This window comes from Anomaloglossus baeobatrachus, chromosome 7, assembly GCF_048569485.1.
Source record: "Anomaloglossus baeobatrachus isolate aAnoBae1 chromosome 7, aAnoBae1.hap1, whole genome shotgun sequence".
NCBI lineage: Eukaryota > Metazoa > Chordata > Amphibia > Anura > Aromobatidae > Anomaloglossus > Anomaloglossus baeobatrachus.
Genome location: NC_134359.1, coordinates 179,747,499 through 179,775,124, shown reverse-complemented (window position 1 = coordinate 179,775,124; position 27,626 = coordinate 179,747,499). Strand labels below are relative to the sequence as shown.

Sequence of the window (27,626 nt, the reverse complement as noted above, 5' to 3'; positions counted from 1 at the left end):
GCTTCACAGCAACCAAAGCAATGTAGACGAAAAAATGAAAATTTTACTTTTTTAAACACAAAAATGTTACTTTAGCCATAAAAATTAGTATTTTCACAAGGGTATCAGGAAAAATGCATCATAAAATGTATCGTGCATTTTCTCCTGAGTACGCAGATACCCCATATGTGGTGGAAATCAAATGTTTGGGCACACAGCAGGACTCGGAAGGCAAAGAGCGCCATTTGAATTTTTGAGTGCAAAATTAGCTGCACTCATTAGCGGACGCCATGTCGGGTTTGAAGACTCCCCGAGGTGCCTAAACAATGGAGCTCCCCCATAAGTGACCCCATTTTGGAAACTAGAGCCCTCAAATATTTTTTCTAGATGTTTTATGTGCACTTTGAACCCCTGGGGGCTTCACAGAAGTTTATAACGTTGAGCCGTGAAAAGAAAAAAAATTTTTTTTACCACAAAACTGTTGCTTCAACCAGGTAGCTTTTTTTATCACAAGGGTATCAGGAAAAAATGCACCATAAAATGTATTGTGCATTTTCTCCTGAGTACGCAGATACCCCATATGTGGTGGAAATCAAATGTTTGGGCGCACGGCAGGACTCGGAAGGCAAGGAGCGCCATTTCACAGCAAAATTGGTTGGAATTATTAGCGGACGCTATGTTGCGTTTGGAGACCCCCTGAAGTGCCTAAACAATGGAGCTCCCCCACAATTGACCCCATTTTGGAAACTAGACCCCTCATGGAATTTATCTAGCTGTTTAGGGAGCACTTTGAACCCCTGGAGGCTTCACAAACGTTTGTAATGTTGAGCCGTGAAAATATTTTATTTTGTTTACCACAAAATTGTTTTTTCAAAACAGGTAGCTTTTTTTCCCACAAGGGTATCAGGAAAAAATGCACCATAAAATGTATTGTGCAATTTCTCCTGAGTACGACGATGCCTCATATGTGGTGGAAATCAATTGTTTGGGCGTACGGCGGGGCTCAGAAGAGGAGCGCCATTTCACAGTAAAATTGATTGGAATTATTAGCAGACGCCATGTTTCATTTGGAGACCCCCTGAGGTGCCTAAACAATGGAGCTCCCCCACATGTGATCCCATTTTGGAAACTAGACCCCCCCCCCATACAAAAAAAATTAGTTTGGCGAAATAAAAAATACAGACATCAGTAGGAAAAAAAAAAAAAAAAAAGAGCGCCTGCCACTAAGACCAGTGCCAAACGTGAGAGCAATGCACGAGTCTCGCATCGCATCATCCACTGCAGTCTGGAAGCGAGCAACTGCGCTGGATAATGCGATGCGAGAGGGCGGGGCGGCAGATGAGAAAGGGCGCAGCGGATGGAAGATGGGAAATGGCGCAGCGGATGGAGGAGCGGCAGAGGATGGGAAAGGGCGCAGCGGATGGATGATGGGAAATGGCGCAGCGGATGGAGGAGCGGCAGAGGATGGGGGGGGTGAGATGGGGATACCTACCTTACAGGATGGATCTAGGCAGCAGGATCACAGCAGACAGAAGAGGCAGCAGATGAAGGAGGCAACAGATCGAGGAGGGTGAGAGGGGGCAGTAGATGGAAAATGGGAGAGAGCAGGCAGCAGATCGGGGAGGGGGGCAGAGTCTGATGGGAGAGAGAGATGGCACATGTAGGGGAAGGGAGGGGGGCTTGCAGCACATGTAGGGGGAGGGAGGGGGGCTTGCAGCACATGTAGGGGAAGGGAGGGGGGCTTGCAGCACATGTAGGGGGAGGGAGGGGGGCTTGCAGCACATGTAGGGGGAGGGGGGAGGGAGGGGGGCTTGCAGCACATGTAGGGGGAGGGGGGAGGGAGGGGGGCTTGCAGCACATGTAGGGGGAGGGAGGGGGGCTTGCAGCACATGTAGGGGGAGGGAGGGGGGCTTGCAGCACATGTAGGGGGAGGGTGGCTTGCAGCACATGTGCTGCAAGCCAGCCACCCTCCCCCCACATGTGCTGCAAGCCAGCCAGCCACCCTCCCCCCACATGTGCTGCAAGCCAGCCACCCTCCCCCCACATGTGCTGCAAGCCAGCCACCCTCCCCCCACATGTGCTGCAAGCCAGCCACCCTCCCCCCACATGTGCTGCAAGCCAGCCACCCTCCCCCCACGTGGGGGGAGGGTGGCTTGCAGCACATGGAGGGATAGGTGGTGTGGCGATGGAGAAGGGGCAGCCGATGAAGGAGGCGGCGGCCGCCGCCGATCGGGGGCAGCAGCGGCTGAAAAAGGTGGGTGCGACGGCGGCGGGGACAGTGGCGAGCATGGCGGCGGGGACGGCGGTGGATCGGAAGCGGCGGCGGGGACGGCGGTGGATCGGGAGCATGGCGGCGGGGACGGCGGTGGATCAGGAGCGGCGGCGGAGACAGCGGTGCAGCGGGAGCATGGCGGCGGGGACGGCGGTGGATCGGGAGCGGCGGTGGAGACAGCGGTGCAGCGGGAGCATGGCGGCGGGGACGGCGGTGGATCGGGAGCAGCGGCGGAGACAGCGGTGCAGCGGGAGCATGGCGGCGGGGACGGCGGTGCAGCGGGAGCATGGCGGCGGGGACGGCGGTGCAGCGGGAGCATGGCGGCGGGGACGGCGGTGCAGCGGGAGCATGGCGGCGGGGACGGCGGTGGATCGGGAGCGGCGGCGGAGACAGCGGTGCAGCGGGAGCATGGCGGCGGGGACGGCGGTGCAGCGGGAGCATGGCGGCGGGGACGGCGGTGCAGCGGGAGCGGCGGCGGAGACAGCGGTGCAGCGGGAGCATGGCGGCGGGGACGGCGGTGGATCGGGAGCGGCGGCGGAGACAGCGGTGCATCGGGAGCATGGCGGCGGGGACAGTGGTGCATCGGGAGCATGGCGGCGGGGACAGCGGTGCATCGGGAGCATGGCGGCGGGGACAGCGGTGAAGCGGCAGCAGCGGCGGGGCGATCGGAGACAGCGGCAGCAGCGGCGGGGCGATCGGAGACAGCGGCGGGGACAGCGGTGAAGCGGGAGCAGCGGCGGGGCGATCGGAGACAGCGGCGGTGAAGCGGGAGCAGCGGCGGGGCGATCGGAGACAGCGGCGGTGAAGCGGGAGCAGCGGCGGGGACAGCGGTGAAGCGGGAGCAGCGGCGGGGCGATCGGAGACAGGGGCGGGCGGCGGGGCGATCGGGGACAGGGGTGGGCGGCGGGAACAACAACTTACCGCTCTCCTCGGCTTCCAGGGACGGTCACAGGCCGCAGATCCACATTGATTGGAGAGAGCGGTCACAAGACCGGTCTCTCCAATCAGAGCTGGGGGCGGGTGAAGCATCGATCACCCAGCTCCAGCCAATGGCCAGTGCTACAGCAGCACTGATCAGGGCTGAATTTCAATGTTCCAGCCATTTTCAATGGCTGGAACATTACAGTGGCTGTAATTGGCTGAGCGGCGTTCGTCAGCCAATCACAGCCTCTGTAGGTTCGGGGAGGAGGCACCACCCCTCCTGAGGTCAGGCAGAGGTCCCCTCCTTCCCGAATCCACCGTTTAAGTAAATAAATTTCACTCCCCGGGGCTCCGGGACCGCGATTTCGCCAGGACGTACTGAGTACGTCATGGGTCCTTTAGCACCATGTCACCATGACGTACTCAGTACGTCCAAGGTCGTTAAGGGGTTAACTCCTTAGATAACAGTAAACCTATTCATGTTTGGAGTCTACGAACTCTCACTGAACTGAGGTATCACACCAATTAATTTTTGGTTTTACCATATAGTGAACACTGTAAATAAAATATCCTAAAAACCATCATGCAATCACCCTTTTTTGCAATTTTTCTGCACTTGGAATTTTTTTGCCATTTTCGAGTTCACTATATAGTAAAAGTTCTGATTTCATTTAAAAGTACAGCTTGTCCCACAAAACATAAGCCCTCATATGGCAAGATTGACTGAAAAAAAATCAAAAAGTTACGGCTCTCAGAAGAAGCAAAGCAAAAAACAAAAACGGAAAATTGCCCAGGGGTGAAGGGGTTAAGATTTGACAATTTTAATGTTGTTTATGTGGAACACTTGCTTTCGTGTTCCTAGCTGAAAGCCCGAGCAAAGAAAAAATAAATTTGTTCTGCAATAGTTAAATTCCAGCAGCATGTACCGTATTTTTCGGACCATAAGACGCACTTTTTTCCCCCAAATGTTGGGGGAAAGTGGGGGGTGCGTCTTATGGTCTGACTATAGGGCTGCGGCCGGGAATGAGGGTGCTGCGGGTCATCGGCGGCACGAGCAGGCTGCAGCAGCGCCTGCCATGACCACGTGGGCCCGCTCATTACATATGCACACCAATCATCCCTCAGCGCTGAATCCGGCGCTGACAGGTGGGCGGGATGATGGTTGGGGGGTGCGCGCATATTAAACAGCCTGCTTGCATGATCACCCCTGGCAACTACAGCCTGGAGTGATCATGTGCGGCTGTATTCACTGCCCCCCGCGCATCATCATCAGCGCGGGGGGCAGTGAATCAGTACGGCATACTCACCGTTCCCTGCAGCTTCGCGATGTCCTCCTGTCTGCCAGTCAGCTGATTTGTGCAGAGAGCGGTGAGCACAGCGATGACATCATCGCTGTGCGCGCCGCTAGTCACGCAGGTCAGCTGACCGGCAGACGGGAGGACATCGCAGTGCTGCACGGAAGTGACCGGTGACGGCTCCACACTCCAGCGGCGCTGTTGCTGCCACAGACAGGGCGAGAAGCAATGCTGCATGGAGCGAGGAAGAGTATAAACGTTTTTGGTTTTTTTTTGTGTGTGATACAGAATACATGCCATATACCAGGAGGGGGTTATTTATCAGGATGGGGGTATATAGCAGGATGGATGGATGGTGGTATATAGCAGGATGGATGGCGGTATATAGCAGGATGAGACTATATACCAGGATGTCAGTATATATCGAGATGGGGGCATATAGCAGGATGGCAGTATATAGCAGGATGGCAGTATATAGCAGGATAAGGGCATATACCAGGATGGGCTACATATACAAGGCAGGAGGATCATTACCAGGATGGGGTACCTTAGCAGAGAATTCGGGGACATTACCCCCAAAATAGTATCAGCAGAATATCCTTGCGCCATAACAGTGTGTCATGACCACATTTTTTGTTAAAATTTTATTTTCCTATTTTCTTCCTCTAAAACTAGGGTGCGTATTATGGTCCGGTGCGTCTTATAGTCCCGAAAAATACGGTATGTAATTTCATTAATTCCACACTATAAAGTTTACGTTACCTGCTGAACTGCAAGCGTACTATCCATTTCATCAAAGGATTCATCTGGCCAGCTGTAGAAATCCTACAGACAAGAATTGCAAAGAAATATATAAAAATCCGAAAAGAAACAAATTAGGTAAAAAGGAAACTGTCAGGGATTCATACTGCCCAGACTGCAGGCAGCATAAATTGCAGCCAGGTATATTAGTCTCTGAAATGTTTAGAAGAAAATATACTTTGATGACCGTCCACCCCTTCCCATTCCAGCTGTAGATGATTGACAGGTCTCTTACTATGTAAAACTGGGCAGCATGAATCGCCTGACAGGTTCCCTTTAAAAAGTAAATTATTAAAATATATTTCCATCAGCAAAAGGTTTATTTGCAAAGTCAAATTCATGGAAAACTTTTTATATACACCATTTTTAAGGTTTAAAATGCAGAAGTACAATGCATTAAAAAAATGCAAAAATACAGATGACAAAAGGCAGCAACGTCACTGGAGGTCATCAGGCGTTAAATAACCACAACACAGATGTGAGCAGCATGACAGCCACCTTCACTGCTTTTATACTGGAAGCATGATCAGCACCATAAGGAAGGAAAGGGCCAAGATGCAAACCCTATGGTTTCGAGTGGAACAGGAGTCCAATCAATGTATGCCCTTCTGCTCATTCATTTATCACTCACCCTTCTGATACTTGTAACAGCTCCTCCGTGCGGTCTTACTTTGTCGGTAGCTGTGCTAAGTCTGATTATCATTAGTGTCGATAATGTGGATTTCATACTAGTTTGTACTTTGGAGGAAAGACATTTTCATCTCCTATTCTTAACCCCTTCAACCCCAGACCAGGACAAAATTTACAATTCTAACCAACTTCACTTTATGAGGTTTGTACCGTATATTGCCTCTACAGAGAGGAAGAGGCCTTGAACTCTAGTGCGACCGATTGGAAGTAGCTATCATAAAAGTCAGTATCGACCCTTTAATGAACCTTGCTATATGAGGAGGGCAGATCCAAGTGTGTCTGCACAGGACCGCAATGCCGGCCTGTGTGAATGATGCAGGAAACGTCAAAAACTGGGCTGGGTACAAGGACGACGGCGATTGTCGCAGAGAGGAGGCACCAGACCGGAGAGCAGTGACACCACTCAGACTGGCCCTTCCCCATAGGTATTATAAAAGTGGTTTCTACGTTCTACAGCATGGCCTGGGCTCTATATACAGTATTCTAGAATGCTGTATATAAGAGCTCACTAGTGATGGCCGCAATTTAGTCGCCAAATCTGATGACAGATTCTCTTTAAAGTGCTCAACACCACAGTAAAGAAGTTTATTAACCCTTCAGGTGCTTCACAGGAACTAAAGCAATGTGGGAAGAAAAAAATTAAAATTTTACTTTTTCCCACAAAAATGTTACTTTAAACCCAAATTTGATATTTTCACAAGGGTAACAGGAGAAAATGCACCATACAGTTTCTCCTGAGATACCACATATGTGGTGGAAAACTACTTTTTGGGAGCATGGCAGGGCTTAGATGGTAAGGAGTGCCATTTGACTTTTGGGAGTGAAAAATTGGCTGAAACAGATCATGATCATCATGTTGGGTTTACAGAGCCCCTGATGTGCCTAAACAAAGAAAACCAACCACAAACTACCCTATTTTGTAAACTACACACCCTCAAGGAATGTATCCAGAGGTGTAGTGAGCACCTTGAACCTACAGGTAATTCACAGAATGTTATAATGTTGAGTCGTGAAAATAAAATAGCATTTTTCACGCACGCACAAAAAAAAAAAAAAAAAAAGGGGGGGGGGGGGCGACGACTTAATTTTCAAAAGGGCTATTGGGAAGAAATGCACCGCTTGCCAATATCCTATGTGTGGTTGAAAGCTACTTTTATAGCAAAGTAAAAAGATCAGAAGGGAAGGAGCGCCATACTGAAATGGAGATTTTGCTGGAATGGTTGTCACATTGGCAGAGCCCCTGAGGTGCCAGAACATATGAACCCTCAATAAGTGACCCCATTTTACAAACTGCACCCCTCAGTGAATACATTTAGTGATACAGTGAGCCTACTGAGACCACAGATGTGTCAAAGAATTTTCTACCTTTCTGTGAAGATCTAATAATTCCATTTTTCCCCCCAAAATACTGGTTGAGCCCCACATTCTTTTATTTTCACAAAAGGAAAATGGCTAAGAAAAAAAAAAGCAAAATTTGTTATACAATTTCTTCTACGTGTGGCAATAAACCCCACACGTGACTGTGCAGTACTGTTTGAGCACACGGCAGGGCTGGGTAGGGTTGCAGATTTTTCTAGAATAGCTTGCAGATTCCATTTGCAGAGCCTCTGATGTGCCTAAACAGTGGAAACCCCACAAGCGAACCCTTATTAGAATTTACACCCCTCTAGGAATTCATCTATGAACGTAGTGCTTATTTTTCCTACCACCCATGACAGCACCACGAAGAGAGAGGATCCACCCTTCTAGGACAGGAAGCCTACTGAATAAAAAGACGGTACCTCTCCCACGCATCTGTTGGTTTCTTGTCCTTAGAGGGGGAACCTCTGGAAGCGGTACTCACTGGATCCAGAAGATGTTCCCAGGCCTCGCTCTGCCAGATAGGCAGCGGAATGGCCCCTGCTGCGGCTAGAAGCGAGGGGGGGGGTCCGTCCTGGTAGTGCTGCAGTGGGCCCAAAGGGGGGCTTCCACAACGCATGCGAGCCGCGGTACCCACATGGGTGTTCCATCGGGCTGCCGTGCTTCCCGGGTGCGCACGCGGACGGTATACTTCATTATCAGTGTGCAGTGATGACACGTGCAACTGGGATCTGTCATCTGTGACTGCTGTCACATGGTAGGGAGGAGAAAGTGATTTCCAGGCACCGGTGGAGGCATCCTGGGGGAGGGGCTTTACCCGGCAGGTCCTGCACTTGTTTAAAAGTGCGGTCTGACCGCAAGTAGAGCGCTTTTGCTTCAGGCACACATCTCCTTTAGTGAAGATGGATGAGGCAATTCAAGAGCAGCAGCAACCACAGCAGCACCAAGACCACCACCTACAGCCAGGTCAGCAGCAGAAGCGATGTGGTAAGGCTATGTGCGCACTAGAAAAGTGATTTTTCTCAAGAAAATTTCTTGAGAAACTTCTGGGAGTTGATTACCGCACCTGCGGTAAAAAAAAAAAAAAAACGCACCAAAACCGCAGGAAAAACGCATGCGATTTTGCCGCAGGTTGGTCCCTGCATTTTTTTTTATGCTGAACTGCAATAAATAGTATAGATAATAGATAATCGATAGAGATAATGGATAGAGGGAAAGATAGATGAGAAAGACCTATATAAATGTCCCACCCCCCCTGCATATTCTAAGCTGGCAGCCTTTAGTGTCTCATGTGGCACTAAAGGGTGCCTAGCCTTGTATTTAGCCAAAAATATATATATATATATATATATATATATATATATATATATATATATATATATATATATATATATATATATATATATATATATATATATATATATATATATATATATATATATATATTATATATATATATATATATATATATATATATATATATATATAACGTGAGGTCCCCTCATCTTTTGTAGCCAGCTAGGGTAAAGCAGACGGCTGCAGCCTGCAGACCACAGCTGGCAGCTTCACTTTGGCTGGTAATCCAAAACAGAGGGCACCCCCATGCTGTTATTTTAAATTAAATAAATAATTTAAAACAAAAACGTGGGGTCCCCCCCCATATTGGATCACCAGCCAAGGTAAAGCGGACAGCTGGGGTCTGATATTCTCAGACTAGGGAGGTCCACTGTTATTGGACACTCCCCAGCCTAAAAATAGCAGGCTGCAGCCGCCACAGAAGTGGCGCATCCATTAGACGTGCCAATCCTGGCGCTTCACCCCAACTCATCCTGTTGCCCTGGTGCGGTGGCAAACGGGGTAACATATGGGGTTGATGCCAGATGTGTAATGTCACCTGGCATCAGGCCCTGGGGTTAGTGATGTCACGCGTCTATCAGATACCCGACATCACCAACCCAGTCAGTAAGAAAAAAAAAAAAAAATAGACAAAAGTTTATTTGAAAAAACACTCCCCACATTCCCTCTTTCACCAATTTATTGACAAGAACAATCAAATCCGGGTCCGGCGTAATCCAATAAGGGGGGGGGGTCCCACGGCGATCCATACCATAGTCACTGTCCCAGTAAGTGAAGAACAGAAGGTTCCCCATTGGCTGGGAGAGTTATGCAGTGACCTGAGCTAACATCAATAGGTCAGCCCAGGTCACTGCAGGGGATGACGAGCGCTGCTTTCAGGAGGATAGATGAGATCATTACCTGCTGTGATGATCTCCTGCAGTCCTGCCATCAGCATTGTCACTGCCTTCTATGCCCGGCGCGTTCTCAGCAGTATCGCGAGAGCCCGTGACGTCACAGCAGGTAATTATTTCATCTCACCTCCTGACATCAGCGCCCGTCATCCCTGCGGCTGCACGCACTGCTGTGTGTCAGCCTGCGCTGCAACGTGACAAGCTGCTTGATACTGCGGGCAGACACTGACACTACTGTGCTGTCAGCGGCGGGGGCCGGAGCGGGACACAGACTGCACGGGCACCTGGAGGTCACACGGAAGTGCTTCTGTGCGGCGTCCAGGGAGTGTGACGTGTGTGTTTACTCTGCTCCGCTTCCTCTTGTCATAATGACATCACTTCCTGCAAAACTGCAGGCAGCGATGAACATTACCGCAGGTAAATCGCGGCTATACCGGGGGTATACCGCACATTTGCTACCTGCGGTATACCCCCGGAATTTCGCGATTACATTACAGTGAATGGAGTGAAATACCCGGGGGTATACCGCAGGTACCATGCAGAAAAGTAGTGACAAGCACATTTTCTCAAGAAATTTTCTCAAGAAAATCTTCACAAAGAATTTTCTTGAGGAAAAAAATGCAGTGTGAGCACAGCTATTTTTTTTTTCCCATAGGTTTTGCTGGGAATGTCTGCAGAAAGATTTCAAACATTTCTCAAGAAATTTCCGCAGCAAAACCGCGGGTAAAAACGCCTAGTGCGCACAGGGCCTAAAAGGCGTTTCCCACTCTGACAGGCCGTCCAACCAGCCAGCAGAGTCACGGCTCCAGCAAGGTGGACCAGTACAAAAATGTTGATTCCGCTACCTATGGTACCGTCAGGATTATCCTTTGGTAAGTGATCTTCGTGAATGTTCGCATATAAAAGGATTCCTCTTTTTCTCTCTATTGTATTTTATTAGAAAAAGCCCAAGCAAAGTCCTCTGTAGGGAAGGGTTTCCCAACACTTGCCCAAACATCTATGCCAAATCTGCATTCAGCAGACAATCCGTGATAAGACCCCAGGCTCCACCTCCGATCTAAGGGCCATCATTAGGTCCGAGGTGAAGTGCTCCTTTAAATCCCTATCCAAAGGGAAGAAAGTGAGAGGGAAGGAACATGGAAGGTCGTCACCCCTATCAAGCAAATCAGACAGATTGGAAGGAGAGTGAGAGTCCTAACTTCTCCAGTTCATCCCCTTCCTCTGACACAAATACTGGGTGGGGGTGGGTGGTGGGGGGAGGGGCGCACCATTGCTTCCCACCAGAAGACACATAAGTTGGTCAGAGCTGTCAGGTCCACAATGGGCATACCCTAGGACAAAACTCGTAAGACATCATGTTCGGGAGTCTTGAGCAAAAGAAGCGTCGAGCTTTCCCGATCTATGAGAAAACCAGCTCCCTTATCAAGGCTGAGTGGAAGAAACCAGAAAAACGGGGCTGTCTCACATCATCCTTCAAGAGGAAATACCCATTTGATGACTCCGCCACAACATCATGAATCTGAAGCTGGATGTGGCCATCTCAAAGGCATCCAAGAAATCCACCCTACCCTTTGAGGATTTAGGAATCTTGAAGGTCCCAAGGATCATGAAGGAGCAACTTCATGGCAAGGTGGCCAGGGAGGACATTTTATCCACAATTCCGTTGATGCGCTGCGCATCGGCATTACTTTTCGATGAGTCAGCAGATTCAGTGAGGTTGGCTGCTCAGTCTGCAGAGCTATTGAACGCAGCTCGCAGGGCTCTCTGGCTTAAATTGCTGGCTAGGAGAGATGCAAGCAAAGTCAAAGCTATGCTCCATCCCCTATGAGGGAAAATTCCTATTCGGCCCAGTGTTGGATGACATCTTAGAGAAGGCTGGAGACAAGAAGGTGGTGTTCCCAAGCATCTCCCTTCCATCTTACTGGAGTCCCTTTCAGAGAGCAAGAAGATCCCGCAGAAGACCCCCTAGAGACCAGGGGAGATGGAACTTAGAGGAAGGAAAGATCGAGGCCCCATGTTTAAGGGTCCCTCCCTAAAGGGAAAAAAGCCACTTCAGTAACTGGTGTCCCCTGGTAGGGGGAAGACTCTCCCTATTTCTTCCTGCCTGGGGAAAAAAAAAAATGTCAACCAACAGCTGGATCCTCATAAGTAAAGTCCGGCCTGAATTTGAGATTTCTGGATTTGCCACCACAACGGTTTTTTTCTACCGCCCCCCCGTACATCCTTAGTAGAGCAACAAGCATTGTAAGTGGAGGTTCTGGACCTGGTAAAGAGAGCAGTCCTGTTGGAGTTTCAGATACAGGAGCATGGGAGGGGATATTATTCCTCTCTCTTCTTGATCAAAAAACCAGACGGATCCTTCAGGATTATAATAACATTTGAAAGGCCTGAATGTTCATATAAAGTCGGAAACTTTCAAAATGGAGACAACCAGGTCAACAATAAAGATTATTTTTCCAGGATGTTATGGTTATCTTGGATTTGAAAGGCACCTACTATCATGTGGCTATATACGTGGACCATCAGAAATTCCTCAAAGTGGCCCTAACGATCAAAGGACAGATACGCCACTTTCAATACAGAGCCCTCCCTTCGGGCTGTCAGTAGCTCCGCATGACTTCACCAAGCTGATAGCGGAAGTAACGGCTCATTGACGGAAGCACAACACGCTAGTAGTCCCATACCTGGACGACTTTCTTACCATGGATGCGTCTTATCGTCATTGGGTTGTCCAGATGCCGGAAGTGTGTTCCACAATGCAAAAAATGGGTTGGCTACTAAATCTAAAAAAATAAAGATTAGAGCCACGCAAAATTTAGGTGATGCTGGAGCTTATCCTAGAGTCCAACATGTCGTCTTCCACAAGACAAGATATTACACATCCACAACCAAGTTTCCAAAGCCATTGCGTCACCTGTTATGTCACTCAGGCAAGCCATGTCTCTCCTGGGGTTGCTGACCTCATGTATCCCGGCAGTTCCCTGGGCTCAGATTCATACCAGGGAATTGAAGTGGAATATTCTGGACAGCGAAGTGACTGAAGGGTCAATTATCAGCGAAACTGAAGATAAAACCATCAGTGATCCATTCCCTCTTTGGGTGGAGACACACACAAAATCTGTCGAAGGGCGTAGCATGTGCAAATTCAGTCTCAAAAGTTACTACTACAGAACGCGAGCCCCAGTGGCTGGGGAGATCATCTGCAGGACCATCTAGTTCAGGGGGGTTTGGTAAGGAAGGGAGGATCTGACCTCCACAAACCTAAAAGAAATTATGGTGGTAAAAATGCAGTATTCAACTTTCTACCCCTTCTAGTAGGGTATCATGTGCAAATCTTCTTGGACAATTCAGTAACTCGTTCCAGAGCCCTGTTAGAGATGGCTGTCCATATTTTTCAACTAGCAGAGCAACACCTGCAGTCATTAATAGCCCTACACATCAAAGGAGAAGACAACTGCAAAGCTCATTTTTTTTTTGAGCCGCAATCGGCTACAAGGGGAATGGGCCTTAGTCACTCTGTATTTTCCAAATAGTGAACTTGTGGGGGCAACCAGTCATAGACCTGTTGCAACAGACAGAACTGGATGGTGGAAACATTATGTTCCCTCAACCCCAAAGAAAATCCCCACGCAATAAACTCCATCCTGGTCAGATGGGACTTCAGTCTGGCATACGCCCTTCCCTCCAGTGATATTGATTCTAGCTGTACTGAGGAAGATCAGAGATGATCGAGCAAGGGTCATCCTGATAGCTCCCTTTTGGCCCAAAAGGCTTTGGTTTTTCTTTGTTACGGAGGATGTCCATCTCCAACCCATGGGTGCTTACGGACGTCCCGGACCTTCTCTCGCAGAGACGAGTCACACATCCTCAAATTTCCAGCCTTCATCTAACAGCATGGAATTTGAGAGGTTATTGCTAGAGAGTAAAGGTTTCTCCCCTAATCTGGTCTCACTTTGCTCCACAGCAGAAAGCAAGTAACCACCAATATTTATGCCAGAACAGATTTTGTCAACCCCAGGAGTCCAGCTCAGTGATGAGGTCTCTGTTGGTTCCATCTTAGAATTCCTGCAGAAGGGCGTAGAATTAGGGCTTTCCGACTAGCACCCTGAAAGTCCAGGTGACCGCCCATAGGGCCTTATATAAATCGATATATTTCCAGGTTTATAAGGGCCCCACTCTAGAGCAACACCTATTGTTAGAATGTCTCCATGGGATCTGAATCTGGTGCTATCAGCCCTGACTGAGCCTCCCTTTGAACCCATAGCATCAAACACCAATTAAGTTTCTTTCACTAAAACCATCCTTTTAGTGGCATTAACATCAGCCTGTAGTGTTAGTGATATCCAGGCCACGTCGGCAGATCCTCCTTTCAACCAGATTTTAGATGATAGAATTGTGTTGAGACCAGATGCAGCATATCTCCCTAAAGTAGCTTCTAAATTCCATAGGTCTCAGAAGGTGATTCTACAATCCTTCTGCAGTAGCCCCAGGAATCAGATGGAAGGGAAGCTACATACCCTAGATGTCCAGAGATGCCTGATAAAATACCTTGAAGCCGCAGAGTCTTTGAGACTAGATAGGTCTTTGTCCACCTCTGCAGGGCCAGGGAAAGGGTCATAGGGAATCTAAATCTACTCTGGCAAGATGGATTTGAAAGGCCATTAGTTTAGCCTACATCACTGCAGGCAGGTTGCCCCCAGAAGAGCCGAAGGTTCATTCCACAAGAGTGGTGGCAACCTCCAGGGTGGAAAAGTCTGATGTCTCCCTCAAGCACATTTGTAAGGCTGCAACATTGCTCTTCACTCTCTACCTTTTATAAGCACTACCGGCTAGATCAGGGGTCTCAATTTCAGCTGGGTGTATGGGGCTGCACATAGAAAAAATTGGGGGGGGGGGGGGGGTGCATTCTTTGCAAGGCCAAGTGACATTTTTTAGTGGTACCATTTAATTTTTCTTTACAACTTTGGATCAGTTTTTTTTTTTTACCTTTTTATTAGTTTTTAATAACAAAATAGATAATCAATAACCATAATAATTTTGGATCAGTTTTTGTACATATTTTGCTTGATTATAATAAATGTGCACTTTTTTGTTATATATAATTTTTAATGGTGAAAAAAAATGCTTTATTTTTAATTTTTTTTTTTTACATTTTATTGCCTTCTTGTAAGTAATATAGTCTTACAATTAGCACCATATAGTAATTTTGGCCAACATCCTGTAGTAATGTACCCCATCTTGATCCCCCATCCTGTAGTAATGTGCCCCATCCTTGTCCCCTTCTTGTAGTACTGTGCCCGATCCTTGTAGTAATGCCCCATCCTGGTTACCTTCTTGTAGTAATGTGCCCCAAACTTGTCCTTTTGTATTAATGTCCCCATCCTGGCTCCCTTATTGTAGTAATGTGCCCCATCCTCGTTCCCTTCTTGCAGTAATGTGCCCCATCCTTGTCACCCTTGTATCAATGTCCCCTTTCCTGGTCCTCTGAGGCAATACCCTGTAATAGTCCTGCCCATTGTGCAATTCTACATACACACCATTCCCTCGTGTCCTTTTCCATGGCCCCCTTCGTGATCGCAACCGATGCGGGGGGGGCCACGCAGTCAGTCTCACTTTACTTCAGACGCGCTTTACAGAGTAAAGCTCTGTGCACAACCATTCCATGGGCAGCCGCCGGCCGATAAGAGGTCAGAAAGTGACGTCATACACTTCAGCTACTGGCTTCTGGTAGTCAATCAGGCAGCTGCATGTGGAATAGCTGCGCACAGAGCGTGAATCTGTGCAGCAACGGCAAATCATCTGAAATAAAGCGCTGACTGCAGCGGCCGCTCTCATTAAGGGGGCCATGGGCCGCACAGAACCGTCTCAGGGGCTGCAATGCAGCCCACGTGTTTGAGACCTATGGGCTAGATCTATCATCCTTCTCTGATCTCAACTTTGGTCGAAGGGTTCTACAGGCTGTGGTCCCTCCCCAGCCGAGTTCTCTGTAATTTTCTCCGTGATGCGGTCATGCGTTGTAGGAAAAAATACACAATTACTTAGCCGTAATGTGTTTTTTCGGAACCCATGACAGCACCCGTATATTCCCCTACCTTCATGTGTGTGGTGTTTAATGAAAAAATTAAAATATAGATCAGATCTACACATGTACATATGTATAAATGTACTATAATGGACACGGTGGACATAGCCTATTAGGTGATTCGGTTAGGTTAACAATGTTTATCCGGAAGTCCTTTCATGCTTGGTAATCCAATTGATGCGTGGGAGAGGTACCTCCTTTTTATTCAGTAGGTTTCGTGTCCTAGAAGGGCAGATCCCCACTCTCCGTGGTACTTTCATGGGTTCCGGAAAAAAAATCTTAATTACTTACTGGTAATGGATTTTCAGAAGCCCATGACAGCACCACCTGAGAGAGAGGTTCCGCCCACATCAGACAGGAAACCCACTGATAAAAAGGCGGTACTTCCCCTCCACATCAGTAGGTTTACAGAGCCAGAGAGGACCAACAAAACACACACAAAAAATGTTAAATCACACCACCAAAAAAGGAATACACCATTAACTCTTACACTCCCTGAAGAGTGCCCATAACCAGTGAATAGGGGAGGGGGGGGGGGGGGGAATTAAGGGGCTGTCATGGGCTTCTGAAAATCCCATTACCGGTAAGTAATTAAGATTTTTCCCTTTCGCCCATGACAGCACCACCTGAGAGATTCTAGAGACCAATCACCTTAGGGAGGGACCACCGCCTGTAATATCCGTCTACCAAGAAGGGTCGGCAGTGGAGGACAAGTCAAGTCTATAGTGACGGAAAAAGGTAGAGGAAGAGGACCAAGTGGCGGCCCTACATATCTGATCAAGAGACCTCTGACCTCTCAGCCCAAGTCGTAGAAAGATACCTAGTGGAATGGCCCTAATCTGCAGGGGAATTGGCACCCCCTTAAATGAGTAAACCAGCGAGATAGCATCCCAGGCCCACCTAGCCAAGGTGCTGGTAGATATATTACAGCCCCGGGACTGTTCCTGGAACGCAACAAACAGGGCCTGAGATTTCCGCCATTCCCTGGTCCTATCTAAGTAGGTTATAAGGGCCCGTCTCACATCCAAAATATGGAGCCTGGCCACTTTGTCATTGGAAGGAGGGTTACAATGGAAGGCAGTATGAATTCCTGAGACCTGTGAAGGGCTTGACCACTTTAGGCAGGTATGAGGGATCTGTACGCAATACCACCTTATCGACCAAAATTTGGGTATATGGATGGACAATGGAGAGCGACTGTAGGTCACCCTAGCGGACGTCAAGTGACGAGCAGTACCACCTTCAGGGTCTTGAAGGGAACATTCAAAAGGGGCTCAACGGGGTGTCTATAAGGGCATCAAGGACAAGACTTAATCCCAGGGAGGCATGCGAGGATAAGGGACAGGAGTCGCTCTAGCACAAGATTTAATGAACCTGCTAATCCATCTATTCTCTGTGAGGTTATGTTTATAGAGGGCTCCTAGGCCAAAACTTGTACCTTCAAGGTGCTAGTGGATAAGTCCAACTCCAACCCTTACTGAAGGAATTCCAAGATGGCCGATAAGAAGGGGGACCCCCGATCTGTGCCCCGGAAACTTGCTGGATTTTCCACCAGATCCTTCCCTAAATACCAGTGGCGAGCGGCTTCCTACTGTTAAGGAGAGTTTTACTAAATTCTCAGAGAATCCCTGTGCTAGGAGCAGCTGCCTTTTAATGCCATGCTGTCGAGTGGAGGTCAAGATCCTTGGGTGGCACATTGGTCCTTGGACTAGTAGGTATGTCCTGTCCGGCAGTATCCAAGGGTCTGATATTGCCAGTCTTTGGAGCCAATAGAACCAGGCTCTTTTTGGCCAGAAGTGAGCTATGAGGATAATGAGGCCTTTGTCGTCCCGAAGCTTCCTGAGCACTGCTGGAAGAAGAACCAGGGGTGGAAAGGCATACAGAAGACCCTGTGACCAGGGGATCAGCATTGCATCTATTGTCATGGGATGATCCCTGGCCGATTTTATTGCAGTTAGTTCTCTGACGTTTGAGGACTGAGTCCTCACATGATCATCCCATAGTCCTTGTAACAGGTGAGTTCTCAGGTAAGCTCCCCAGTCTAAGTGACCTGCATCTGTTGTGATGATATCCGTGCTGTTGGGACACCCTTACACCCCTGCGGATAGAGGAGTTAAGTCCTGCCACCAGGACAGGGAAAGCAACACCTTTTGGATCCAAGCGGATTCTCATATCCAAGAAGCCTCCTGACTGTTGCTGTCAGGCCAGGACTTCCATCTGAAGGGATCTCATATCTATCTGAGCCCAAGGAACCGCGGGGATGCAGGATGTGAGGGACCCCACAAGAGACATAGCCTGTCTGAGGGTCATGACTGGTTTTTCAAATCGCCAAGGTAACCAGGGATTGTGACCGGAGTATCTGCTCCTCCGGGAGAAAAGACTTCTGAGCGACTGAATCCAGGATCAGCCCCAAGAAAGACAGACGCTGTTGAGGTTGTATTCTAGATTTTTCCTGATTTATGATCCACCCTAAGTGCTCTAGGATGGAGATCACTATTAATTTCTCTCTCTGTCATATAGATATTACAATAAAATACCCCCGAGGGGGCAACTCCAGTTGTAACATCAGCCCTTTTGCAATTTTCCTGGTCTCTGGGAGGCTCCTTATGGAAAATTGCTTCTTCCGAAACGGACGGCTACGAGGGAATAGAGTTTGTATAGTCGGAAATCCTTGTTTCTTGCCCGTCGCTTTGGACAGAAGGTCGTCCAGCTATGATCCAAACAAAAAGTCTCCTTCACAAGGTATCCCGCATAGTCTGTTCCTGGACTGTATGTCTTCCTTCCAGCATTTCAACTAGAGGGCCCTTCTGGCTGAATTGGAAAATGGATGTGTTTCCCCCATATTATAACAGCCTTTTCTTGGTTAGCAATAGCTGACAGAGAATAAAAGCAGTAGTTCTCCCACATTATAACAGTTATTCTATGACTTGTAAAGATTGACAACAAGGGATAATAGTTGCAGCCTTTCTATACCAATAACAGTTGTGTATAATGGCTGACAACAGAGAACAATAGAAGCAGTCTTTCTGGTGCTGAGGGATTCGCTTACTTACACTTGACAACATCTGGAATGATATAATTATAAACTATGTATTTTTGATCACACCTAGAGTGTCAAAATTGTATACTAAGCTCTTTGTGGTAACATTGTTGTTTTTTTTTTTTGTTAGTTTGTTTTTTTAATAGTGCTTTTGATTTGCCTTGGGATTTTTTTGGCCAGGCACCACCCTTCCTCAGTCATCAGAGTGCTTCCACTCACCCTTTTGAAGAGGACAGTAACCACCTGATCCACACAGCCCAGTCTGGACCAGAACTGAGAATCACAAGTGATACAACAGTCCAAGCCTCTCAATATAGCTAGTGTTACAGGTGCGCACCACAACACCCAGCAGCCTCTTTTTTTTTTTGCTCTGTCTTGTCTTAAATGAACAGTCTACAACAGATGTTCTCACTTGGACACTGATTCATTGAGACCTGTTCAGATTTCCTCTTATAAATTCAGCATACGTTTTTGTCCATGTTACCTAAGAATAAGGACCCTGTTCTAGGGTGCGAAACATGTCAGGATTTGGTCATGTTTTTTAATTTCAACAATTATGATCTAAATAAAACAGAAGAACTCTTTGATATAGGTGGGACAAGGCCCCCTTGGTAATCTGAGGATAGCGTGTCCTTGTAAACCCCATAATTCCTCTTAGAGGTACCTCCTGAAGAAAGAAGGGAACATAGGGGGGAAACTTTTAAATAATGAAATGCTGCAGCAGATACTCACCCCCCAAGATGGCGGATCTGGTACCGGTTTTGGAGGCAGTTTATGACTTCCAGATTTTGATTTCTCAGATCCCCTGGAATGTCGACTTGCCCGGCTGGAGGGACTAGCCCTGCCGGAGGAGCGCTCCCCTGGGAATCTGTATGCTGTTCCAGCACATCCTGCTCTGGTGGAGAGTCGTCTTCCATCCTGAATAGGGGAGAAGTCATACTCCTCAGAATGCAGCGAAGGTGACTCCTCATACCTCCCTGGTTCAAATTTCCCGCCCAAAATCCGTTCGCTGGGCGCCGCCATCTTGGAACACCTTACGCATGCGCAGGTGATTAACTTTCGGGTGCCGCGTCGCTTCCTCTTCACCCCGGCGTTCCGTCAGCAGGGCGCCCGTCTTTCGGGGTCCGTGTGAGGATCACATAGCCTGGGGCGACGCAGAGCCGAGCTCCCACTCCAGGCCCGCGCCCCACCACCGCAGACAGCCGAAGCCCTGGGGAGGTGCATCCAGGCCCGAATGCCGGCTTTTGGTAAGAAACCAAACTTCCTCACCGGGTCAGACCTTGGAGATTCCGTGGGTTGTCCCATCAGGACAGGAAACCAAACTGATGTGGAGGAGAGGTACCGCCTTTTTATCAGTGGGTTTCCTGTCCTGATGTGGGCGGAACCTATCTCTCAGGTGGTGCTGTCATGGGCGAAAGGGAAAAACATTACTGGTAAATAATTACATATTTTTACAATATAGGTGTTTTCCAGAAACAAACACGCAGGAATACTTTCAGTGACAATTGCAAATATGCCATTGTAGTGCCCAGCTTTTGCTTCTGGAACTAAGCCCCCATAAAATAAGTGGGCTCTCCTCACTATGCTAATGTCAAACATGTGGCTGCTAACAATGGTTTAGAAGGGTGGGGGTCATTTGGATTTAGGAGCTCAGATTTCTTTTGATGGGAGCAATGTCGCTTTTCCAGACTAGCAACTTGGACACGCCTTATATTTCTTGCAACAGGTGACAGATCTAAGTGGGGACTTGTTTTTTTGTGGCTTGAGTTGAAGCTTTTATTGGCAGCATTTTAGGGTACAGAACATTTTGGATCAGTTCACATGTATCCAGTGCTCTGCATTGAGCACTTAAATAAGAGTTTCTATCTAAATAAATAAAAACACATGATTCAGATCAAACCCCAGACGGAAACATTTACTAAAGAGGCAGGCACAGTTACTTCTGACTCTGCTTGGTCTCAGTTTAGTGGTCTCCGACTTTTCAGAGGTACACAAGCCAGTGGCCAATGGCTTTTGTGTACGCCTGAAAAAAGACACACTGTTGGATTTAAGGCCAGACAGCATCCACAGCATCTCCATCTGTCTCACTTTAGAGATCTTGTTTCAGTCGGAATAAAGTATTTCAAAGGTTTACACACAAAAAAAAAAAAAAAACATGGCGTAAGCGCTCAGCGTAGAGAGCAGGATAAATGTGATATGCGCAGCTCACATGTCAGAGACATGGATAGCGCTCACACAGCGCTCATGTCAGATACTGGTAACACACATTCACATGAAAGACACGAGCAGCGCGTACACACACACAGCGTTCACATGTCAGCCACTGACAGCACGAGCGTATATATAGCGTTCACAAGTCAGACGTGGGCAACACACACACACACACACACACACGTCGGACGTGGGCAACACACACACACACACGTCAGACGTGGGCAACACACACACACACACGTCGGACGTGGGCAACACACACACACACACGTCGGACGTGGGCAACACACACACACGTCGGACGTGGGCAACACACACACACGTCGGACGTGGGCAACACACACACACACACACACACACACGTCGGACGTGGGCAACACACACACACACACGTCAGACGTGGGCAACACACACACACACACACACGTCGGACGTGGGCAACACACACACACACACGTCGGACGTGGGCAACACACACACACACACACGTCGGACGTGGGCAACACACACACACACACGTCGGACGTGGGCAACACACACACACACACACGTCGGACGTGGGCAACACACACACACACACACGTCGGACGTGGGCAACACACACACACACACACACGTCGGACGTGGGCAACACACACACACACACACACACACGTCGGACGTGGGCAACACACACACACACACACGTCGGACGTGGGCAACACACACACACGTCGGACGTGGGCAACACACACACACACACACACGTCGGACGTGGGCAACACACACACACACACGTCAGACGTGGGCAACACACACACACACACACACGTCGGACGTGGGCAACACACACACACACACGTCGGACGTGGGCAACACACACACACACACACACACGTCGGACGTGGGCAACACACACACACACGTCGGACGTGGGCAACACACACACGTCGGACGTGGGCAACACACACACACACACACGTCGGACGTGGGCAACACACACACACACACACGTCGGACGTGGGCAACACACACACACACACACACGTCGGACGTGGGCAACACACACACACGTCGGACGTGGGCAACACACACACACACGTCGGACGTGGGCAACACACACACACACGTCGGACGTGGGCAACACACACACACACACACGTCGGACGTGGGCAACACACACACACGTCGGACGTGGGCAACACACACACACACACACGTCGGACGTGGGCAACACACACACACACACACACGTCGGACGTGGGCAACACACACACACGTCGGACGTGGGCAACACACACACACACGTCGGACGTGGGCAACACACACACACACGTCGGACGTGGGCAACACACACACACACACGTCGGACGTGGGCAACACACACACACACACACGTCGGACGTGGGCAACACACACACACGTCGGACGTGGGCAACACACACACACACACACGTCGGACGTGGGCAACACACACACACACACACACGTCGGACGTGGGCAACACACACACACGTCGGACGTGGGCAACACACACACACGTCGGACGTGGGCAACACACACACACACGTCGGACGTGGGCAACACACACACACGTCGGACGTGGGCAACACACACACACGTCGGACGTGGGCAACACACACACACACACACGTCGGACGTGGGCAACACACACACACGTCGGACGTGGGCAACACACACACACGTCGGACGTGGGCAACACACACACACGTCGGACGTGGGCAACACACACACACGTCGGACGTGGGCAACACACACACACGTCGGACGTGGGCAACACACACACACGTCGGACGTGGGCAACACACACGTCGGACGTGGGCAACACACACACGTCGGACGTGGGCAACACACACACGTCGGACGTGGGCAACACACACACGTCGGACGTGGGCAACACACACACGTCGGACGTGGGCAACACACACACACGTCGGACGTGGGCAACACACACACACGTCGGACGTGGGCAACACACACACACGTCGGACGTGGGCAACACACACACACGTCGGACGTGGGCAACACACACACACGTCGGACGTGGGCAACACACACACACGTCGGACGTGGGCAACACACACACACGTCGGACGTGGGCAACACACACACACGTCGGACGTGGGCAACACACACACACGTCGGACGTGGGCAACACACACACACGTCGGACGTGGGCAACACACACACACGTCGGACGTGGGCAACACACACACACGTCGGACGTGGGCAACACACACACACGTCGGACGTGGGCAACACACACACACGTCGGACGTGGGCAACACACACACACGTCGGACGTGGGCAACACACACACACGTCGGACGTGGGCAACACACACACACGTCGGACGTGGGCAACACACACACACGTCGGACGTGGGCAACACACACACACGTCGGACGTGGGCAACACACACACACGTCGGACGTGGGCAACACACACACACGTCGGACGTGGGCAACACACACACACGTCGGACGTGGGCAACACACACACACGTCGGACGTGGGCAACACACACACACGTCGGACGTGGGCAACACACACACACGTCGGACGTGGGCAACACACACACACGTCGGACGTGGGCAACACACACACACGTCGGACGTGGGCAACACACACACACGTCGGACGTGGGCAACACACACACACGTCGGACGTGGGCAACACACACACACGTCGGACGTGGGCAACACACACACGTCGGACGTGGGCAACACACACACACACACGTCGGACGTGGGCAACACACACACACACACACACACACGTGTCAGACGTGGGCAACACACACACACACACACACGTGTCAGACGTGGGCAACACACACGTGTCAGACGTGGGCAACACACACACACGTGTTAGACGTGGGCAACACACACACACACACACACGTGTCAGACGTGGGCAACACACACACGTCGGACGTGGGCAACACACACACGTCGGACGTGGGCAACACACACACGTCGGACGTGGGCAACACACACACGTCGGACGTGGGCAACACACACACGTCGGACGTGGGCAACACACACACGTCGGACGTGGGCAACACACACACACACACGTCGGACGTGGGCAACACACACACACACACACACGTGTCAGACGTGGGCAACACACACACGTGTTAGACGTGGGCAACACACACACACACACACGTGTCAGACGTGGGCAACACACACACGTGTCAGACGTGGGCAACACACACACACACACACGTCAGACGTGGGCAACACACACACACACGTCAGACGTGGGCAACACACACGTCAGACGTGGGCAACACACACGTCAGACGTGGGCAACACACACGTCAGACGTGGGCAACACACACGTCAGACGTGGGCAACACACACACGTCAGACGTGGGCAACACACACACGTCAGACGTGGGCAACACACACACGTCAGACGTGGGCAACACACACACGTCAGACGTGGGCAACACACACACGTCAGACGTGGGCAACACACACACGTCAGACGTGGGCAACACACACACGTCAGACGTGGGCAACACACACACGTCAGACGTGGGCAACACACACACGTCAGACGTGGGCAACACACACACGTCAGACGTGGGCAACACACACACGTCAGACGTGGGCAACACACACACGTCAGACGTGGGCAACACACACACGTCAGACGTGGGCAACACACACACGTCAGACGTGGGCAACACACACACGTCAGACGTGGGCAACACACACACGTCAGACGTGGGCAACACACACACGTCAGACGTGGGCAACACACACACGTCAGACGTGGGCAACACACACACGTCAGACGTGGGCAACACACACACGTCAGACGTGGGCAACACACACACGTCAGACGTGAGATGTGTGTCATGCCCGGCAACGTGGGATAAGTAGATTGACTTTAGCACTGATGCTGGGTAGTTGGGTATCATCATAACATAACAAAACATGCCTCACTCACTGACGTAGAGGTGAGCGGCGGACCTCACCGACAGCGGGCGTTATGCCCTGTGGTTTTAATATACCGGATAGAGGTCTGTCCCTTACCAGCGTCTGTTGTTGAGGGATGATATTCTAATGACACACTGTTCATTTGTTTATGTGTGGGTGCCGGGTGCTTCCTTCGGTTACCATTGACAAACGTCACATCCTGGTGACGTGGTTAATCCGGCCCCCTCCACTGAATGATGCTCTCCGTTGCTGGGAGCACATGGGTGCGCTGTATCCGGTCTATGCCTCATCAATGCCCGCTGTGTTGGGGAGATATTATGGCAACGCATTGTTTACTTGATGATGCATAGGTGCCGGATCGCTATCACTTGCAGTAAATGTCATGTTTATGACGCGGTTGTTCCCGCCCCCTTCACTAGTGTTGTGGCTGTTGTTAGGTGACGTGTCGTAAGACATTAGCATAGCATGACCTGCACTACAGTCCACCACACGTCCCCTGAAGAAGAGGTGAAACGCGCGTAGGGACTGGTGGTTGCCTGGACTTGCTGTGAAGTGGTTAGTAGCCTCTAACTTTATAACTGTGTAAAATTGTGGGCTGTGGGTGCATTGGCTGGCACTATTCCTGGCTAATTAACCAAGGCTTTGTCCGTATTACAAACCATGTTATGGACCTGACATATAGATAATGTGATCATAGTGGTTATATTCCAAAGTTGGAAGTAGGGTACATTACCTTTAAACAGTATTCTGTAGGGAATTTCAGTGTGTGATTACTTGTAAACCACTGTATTACATCCTTGTTATAATTAAAGACGATGACCTCATGTATGTCAGGTTGCTGAATGTCCACAACTATTGTCATTGTCACTAATCTATTCCAGCAGTTCAGTTAACCCTTGAAGACTCACTTGTTGTATTTTAATGCATTTATAATAAAGATTATTTTTATTTAAAAAAGGATTTGTACCACAATTTCTCTGTGTATAAAGTTGCATAGTGGTGTTCCAACACTTCCAATGAGTTTGAGGAGTGACCTAAATTAAATTAAGTGGGCAACACACACGTCAGACGTGGGCAACACACACACACGTCAGACGTGGGCAACACACACACACATATAGCGCTCACACGTCAGACGTGGGCAACACACACACACACACATCAGACGTGGGCAACACACACACACATCAGACGTGGGCAACACACACACACACACACACACATCAGACGTGGGCAACACACACACACATCAGACGTGGGCAACACACACACACACACACACATCAGACGTGGGCAACACACACACACATCAGACGTGGGCAACACACACACACATCAGACGTGGGCAACACACACACACACACACACATCAGACGTGGGCAACACACACACACATCAGACGTGGGCAACACACACACACACATCAGACGTGGGCAACACACACACACATCAGACGTGGGCAACACACACACACACACACACACATCAGACGTGGGCAACACACACACACATCAGACGTGGGCAACACACACACACATCAGACGTGGGCAACACACACACACACACACACACATCAGACGTGGGCAACACACACACACATCAGACGTGGGCAACACACACACACACACATCAGACGTGGGCAACACACACACACATCAGACGTGGGCAACACACACACACATCAGACGTGGGCAACACACACACATATAGCGCTCACATGTCAGACACAGGCAACACACACACATATATATAGTGCTCACATGTCAGACACGGGCAACACACACACACACACACACACATAGCGCTCACATGTCAGACACGACATATATTATATACACACACACATAGTGCTCGGATGTCTCTCTCACACATCTTGAATCCAGCGGTCTTTGGCACCTCTACCCTGAGTAGTGCACTTCCGGTATTACTGCCACTCGTGTATATAACCTGCAGGGACATTTTACAAGCTAGTTGCCTTCCTGACACAGCCGAGCTCCACACTTTACAGCGCAGTCATCTCTTGTAGTTTTCCAAAGAAAGGCTGGGCGAGTGATGAGCTGCCGTGCACACTGCAGAGATTAGGCTTGTTTGTAACCATTTAATGTGAATCCGCTCAGTGTAGCTTGCTCCAGCCTTTAGGGGTTTCATTGATAAACACAGGGCTCTTGTTACAAGGGCAGGGTGGCAAAACAAAGTATGGCGGCCGACACGCCGTACAAATGGCGCTTTTCAGCTCACAGCCTGCTCCTTATTACACACCAGCCAAAGCTCCGGAAACGACGGAAGCTCCTCCACACAATTCCAGGTACCGATCACCACATGTGACGCGTAGTCATACCTGGCTCCTGGTGCCCGGTCTGTTTCTTCTCAGGACTGTAGCTCCCTCCGCCATGACCATAGTGACAAAATGTAGGTCCACGGAAACCACCTCCCCGCAGCTGCAGCGTCTCCAGAGTAGGTGGAAGCAGCGCCCCGTGGCCCCACCCCTATTCTGTTCCGAGTCTTTTCATAGGCTACGGTAGAGGCCTAGCAGGACCACATAGTTTGGTTTCACGTTCAGGGTTGTGGAGCATTGCTCTGCCGGGGGTGGAGGTCTCCGGGGGTGGAGGTCTCCGGGGGTGGAGGTCTCCGGGGGTGGAGGTCTCCGGGGGTGGAGGTCTCCGGGGGTGGAGGTCGCTCTCCTATGTTGTAATAGCAGACAAGCGCCGTTCTGCATTTGCTTATGATGTGCTTCTTCCAGCATTCAGTTCATGGTGAATCTGACGATTT

The 27,626-nt window shown here is 49.8% G+C and overlaps 1 protein-coding gene across 2 annotated transcripts in view; it reads right to left on the bottom strand.

The window, feature by feature from the left end:
- MOB4 (MOB family member 4, phocein) overlaps positions 1-27,313 on the bottom strand; it is a 198,040-nt gene extending 170,727 nt beyond the window's left edge. For both annotated transcript variants that reach the window (XR_012724753.1, XM_075317824.1), the window contains exons 1-2: positions 27,196-27,313; positions 5,230-5,292 (exon numbers count right to left, since the gene is read on the bottom strand). Coding sequence is in view for 1 of the 2 variants with exons in the window: in XM_075317824.1 (XP_075173939.1) it covers positions 5,230-5,292; positions 27,196-27,255 (123 nt within the window). In the remaining variant the exon portion in view is untranslated. The remainder of the gene's footprint in view (positions 1-5,229; positions 5,293-27,195) is intronic.
- Positions 27,314-27,626: the final 313 nt, after the last annotated feature.